General features: G+C 52.0%; 1 protein-coding gene across 1 annotated transcript; it reads right to left on the reverse strand.

Moving 5' to 3' along the window:
- Nucleotides 1-792: 792 nt before the first annotated feature.
- Nucleotides 793-3,141, reverse strand: LOC114221541 (elongation factor 1-alpha, oocyte form-like). Its single transcript, XM_088017546.1, has 6 exons — nt 2,995-3,141; nt 2,652-2,816; nt 2,099-2,390; nt 1,854-2,006; nt 1,036-1,515; nt 793-914 (listed from the first exon to the last, which is right to left on the reverse strand). The coding sequence occupies exons 2-6, from the start codon at nt 2,670-2,672 to the stop codon at nt 793-795; spliced, it is 1,068 nt and encodes a 355-aa protein (XP_087873672.1). The 5' UTR covers nt 2,673-2,816; nt 2,995-3,141.
- Nucleotides 3,142-5,176: the final 2,035 nt, after the last annotated feature.

Raw genomic sequence — 5,176 nt, forward strand, 5'->3', positions numbered from 1 at the left:
TGCCTGTATCTCTAACAAAGTTAAGTCCATGGGGTGAGAAGAGCATCCAACATGTGGTTAAGTGCTGGTATGTGATAAATGGACAAGGAACACATCACCAGCAGACCTTGGGGACCTAACTCCCAGTGTATGTTGAATGAGCATATAATTTAGCTTAGGGTCCATGAAGTGTTTTCCTGTTCCACGTAAAAGTTAGGGAACAAAGGCCACAGTTCTATCTGTTCACTCCTCACCCTCCAGGCATATTATTAATCAGACCTAGACTACCATGTTGGGCAACAGCTTGAGCCCAAGCTTCCGAGTGAGCTGCTTGGAGTTACCACCCCACTCTTGGCTGAGTGATCTTGACCTGTACTGTCCTATCAGGGCCTGGGTAATAGAGCACCTAGCAGCACGAGCCACACAGTCATGTTGGGGGATGAACCCACTGGCACTACTGAGATCCTGTCCTACGCCATTGTAGGTGTACTTATCATGTGCCAGAACAGTTCAGCTTCCCCAGAGGAAGGACAGGCCGGAAGTGACTAAAGTTTGAGGGAAATGAGAAAGGATGGGATAGAGCCATGGCTGAGAATGAGGTAGGAGACCCTGAATCATCTTCACAGCCCGGAGCATAGATGCTTTGAAGCCAATGGGCCTTAAATTATAGTTCATTAGCATACCTAGAGGTTCCCTGTTCACCTCTTTGGAAGAAATAAGTAACCAGGACAGTGACGTTAGTTTATTAATCTTATTCAGTAAATACATAAAGTTTTATTTTTCTAGTGGAAGATTGCTGTAGAAACTGCATGCTTACTTCTTGCTGGCCTTTACTGCTGACTTGGTGACCTTGCCAGCCGTAGGTGACTTCTTATCCACCACCTTAATAACTCCCACGGCCACTGTTTGTCTCATGTCCTGCACGGCAAAGCCGCCTGGAAGAGGGAGAAAGGAGGTTTCTGGCAAGTGGTACAGAAGGAAATGTTCCTTAGCCTGTGCCTCGCCCAAAGGAGCTAATGCTTTCTTCCCGTGACTCAGGAGCCACCCCTGGCTTACCTAGAGATGGGTACTCCGAGGTTTCTACACACCTGGCCTTGCCGGGGACCATCTGCACAAAGGCTGTGTCATCGGACTTCAGGGCCTTGGGGTTGTCCTCTAGCTTCTTGCCTGAGCGCCGGTCCATCTTTTCCCTCAGCTCAGTGAACTTGCAGGCGATGTGACCTGTATGGCAGTCCAGTACGGGGCTATAGCCAGCGTGGATCTGCCCGGGGCGATTTAAGACAATCACCTGTGCTAGAAAGCTGGCAGCCTCCATGGGGGAGGGGTCGTTCTTGCTGTCTCCCATCACGAATCCACAGCGAATGTCCTTTATGGACACGTTCTTCACATTGAAGCCCACGTTGTCACCAGGTAGGGCCTCATGATGCATCTCCACAGATTTGACCTCTGTGGTAAAGTTCATGGGGGCAGAGGTGACCACCATCCTAGGCTTCAGGAAGCCCCTCTCCACACCGCCCACAGGCATGGTGCCAATGCCTGTCGGAGAGAAGTCAGAGTTGTTCCCCCACACCTCCCCCCCACCGCCTCCAGAACTGACTTCTCAGAAGGTCCCTTGGTTCTGCATTTAAGGACAAAGGGCCACCTACAGAACCGGTATGAAGCACCGAATGGATCGGGATCTATCTAATAAACGACCTATTGCATAAGTTGGAAATGCTGGGTGCTTTTGCACTTTGAATCCTAGCTCAGAAGCTGTGGATTCCAAGTCAGGATTCGAACCCTGGCCGTCACACACCAGAGCTCCTTCCTAACTTTTTTCCTCATTCCGGAGTGAACAGTCTCCCCTCCCTTCCCCCCACCCCCAGCCCTGTCACCTCCAATCCTGTACACATTCTGCACAGGGAGCCTCGGGGGCTTGTTGACTGGGTGAGTTGACAGGAGGATGGCGTTCAGACCTTCCAGCAGAATCACCACGGTGGCGTTTCCCTCCTTGCCCTCCACCTTCCAGCCCATGAACCAGGGCATCTGTGGGGATGCAGAGCACAGGTGATTCTGGGGCACGGTTCATGGCATGCCCCATCCAGGACCCACGGCACCCGCCCACCCAGCCCGCACTCATTGCTGCTGGGCTCCAGCATGTTGTTGCTATGCCAGACTGAGATGGGCACGAACGCCACGTAGGCTGGGTTGTAGCCGATCTTGATGTAGGCTCTCACTTCCTTGGTGATCTCCTGGAAGCGCGTGACGCTGTAGGTGGGCTCGGTGGAGTCCATCTTGTTGACCACCACGATGAGCTGCTTCACGCCCAGCGTGTGGGCCAGCAGCAGGTGCTCGCGGGTCTGCCCGTTCTTGGAGATGCCGGCTTCGAACTCGCCCATGCTGCCCGCCACCAGGAGCATGGCGCAGTTGGCCTACTGGCCGGACGAGCAGGTGGGGCACAGGGCCTCAGACAGGCCCTCCAGCCGGCCAGCACTTGAGGCAGGCCCAGATCCCCTGGTAAAGCTGAGGAGCCCGCCCCAGAAACTTACAAAGACTGCCCATGGGGACTCACGGAGGCCCCACCGCCCAGCCCCACAGGTCCTGCCTCCCAGTGAAACTCTCCTCTAGTCCCACAAATGAGCTTCTAGTCCTTCCTGGAGCCCAGGGAGGCCCCTGGGGGCAGACTGCTTTACCTGGGACGTGCCAGTGATCATGTTCTTGATGAAGTCCCTGTGGCCTGGGGCATCGATGATATAGTATTCGCCCGTCTCAAACTTCTACAGGGAGATGTCGATGGTGATGCCACGCTCTCTCTCCGACTTCAGCTTGTCGAGCACCCAGGCATATTTGAAGGAGCCCTTGCCCACCCGGGGAGGGGTTAAGGGGTAGAGTGCACGGATGGCAAGTAGACAAATTACAGAAAACTTCAGCGGACTTTGACCTGCAGCGTGCACCTTGCTTTCTGCACTCTGCAACTAGACCCACCCCAAAACGGGCCGGACCCCAACCTCTGCCACTCCCAGCCACAGTGGGTGCCTTACCTCAGCTGCCTCCTTCTTGAACTTCAATGGTTCTCTTATTGGTACCCCCACACTTGTAGATGAGGTGCCCGGTGGTGGTAGAATTGCTGGAGTCCACATGGCTGATGACAACAATAGTGATATGGGTCTTCTCTTTGCCCATGGCTGAAGCTTCTCAAGTCACTGCTGGACAGACAGTGGGAGTGGGTGAGGCCAAAGCATTCCAAGCCTGCCTCCTTCCTTTATTTCCCTCCAACACTGCTTGGGTAGAGCACCCCTTTCCACCTCAGTGCCTAGCCCAGAGTCCAGGACATGGCAGGCATAAGCTGACAAGTAACACTGACGCACCTAGGCTCACACACTGGGACTGGTGGGTATTCTGCAAAATGGGGAAAGGGAAGATTTTGATGTGGATATGCTCACTGTCTAAGACCTGGTGGATGTTTCCAAGCAATCCTAGGATTGCTCATCCTTCCTCCTATGTGGGCCTTCCCCAGAACACCAAGTCTCAACCAATCTCTACCCTTCCAATCCCCCCTCCCTCTGGCTCACTTCTAGTGCAAGAGACCCTGACGCTCTGTAGTTTGCAGCCAGTGCCCTTAAAGCCTCACCTTAAAGAAAAAGAGGCAAACTTGATCCAAGGACCAGTGAGAACAACAGCAGCTATTAAGACAGAGAACGTCTTGCCTCTTGCTTTTATAAAGCTAGCTCTGGACCCTCCTTCTGGTTCCCACCAAATCTGAAACCAGAGCTAACTGGTTAGAAAATGCCACTCCTTAACCCCAGGCCCAATTTGGGAGACTTCTATCTTGATTGATCTATCTTGATTGATTGGGTGTTTGGATGAAGAGAGGGTGTGTGAGGCTCACTAACACTTTTTTAAGTAAACTTGCTGGATGTGTGGAGTAGGAGGAGGGAGGGACTGGTTATAAGAAAAAAGAAAATATAGAATACATATGCATAGTACCAGACTTTGTGCTGGTGCTCCCTCAAGACTGAGGTGCAGAGTGGTCATGGCCATTCATTCATTCATTCAGCATTTATTGAGGAGTATAGCACCCAACACTATGCAGGAGGATGAGGACCCCCAAATTAGGAAACAGTCATGGCCTCTCTTTTGAGAAGTTCTCAGGCCCCTGGAGAGATGGCAATCCCTTCTGGGTCTCCTCCAAGTCAGCAGTCCAGAATCACTTAGAGAGCTGCTTGGATTGAGTTGAGACTGGCTGTGGCTATTTGGAGGCTTCTCTGCGGCCAAGTATGCCCTCATCCTTCCCCTGGGAAGTCCTTGGCAGAGATCAGTCACACACAGTAAATGCTCACTCCTTTCCCCACCCCCTTGCCTCAGCTCCTGCTTGGGTCCAGGAGGACAGGAGGGCTATGGGGAGTCTGGACTTCCAGGGTTCCTGGTCCCACTGAGGCCCACCTCCCTGAGTACTGCCCACTTCTCATTTTTTAAGTCACCATTTTCCACCTTGGCTCCTAAAGAACCAAGCAACTAGAATGTCAGAGAAGCAAGGTCCCTAGGAAACATCGAAATCTTCCCTTTCCCCATTTTGCAGAAGCATCTAAGGTCTAAAGTGATAAAATTCTTCTTCAAAGATTCAGCAACCCCTTGTTCAGCACTCTCAGTATATTTTCCTCATCCATTCACCTTCTAGAAGGAAAGAAGCAGAGCTATAGAGCCCATTTATCCATTCCACTAACATCTAGGAGTAACCACTGCTTGGCTTTGCCCCGGGAGCTATAGATGCAAATATGAATGATACCGCCCCTGTCTTTGAGTGTTTGAGGGGCTCACACTCTGGTAAGGGAGACAGACCACAAGAAGCTCTTTCGATGTAAGGATACAGGACTAGGAGTGCCGTCAGTAGGGCTGGCTGGTTTAGGAGAGTCCAGGCATGTGGGGAGGTGAGGACCGCTTCATAGAGGAGAGACTTTATCAGGTTTTAGACAGTGAGCGAGTGGCCCACGGCAGTGGAGTGGGGGTGGGGAGTAGTAGGGAGGATGACTCCCAAGCAGAGGAATCCACTGAACCCAGGCCCATACTCCATTTGCCCAGAGGGCAGGGAACGGATTGGAGAAGATGGTAGCTAAAGAGATAAAGAGGGAAAGATCATTATGCAGTAACTCCTCAGCATTTAATTTTCCTAAACTGTAAATCTAATTATGTAATCCCCCTGCTTGAATCTCTTGATTAC

This window comes from Eumetopias jubatus, unplaced genomic scaffold (genome assembly GCF_037043125.1).
Source record: "Eumetopias jubatus isolate StellerSeaLion01/CBP00866 unplaced genomic scaffold, mEumJub1_p1.0 scaffold_13, whole genome shotgun sequence".
Taxonomy (NCBI): Eukaryota; Metazoa; Chordata; class Mammalia; order Carnivora; family Otariidae; genus Eumetopias; species Eumetopias jubatus.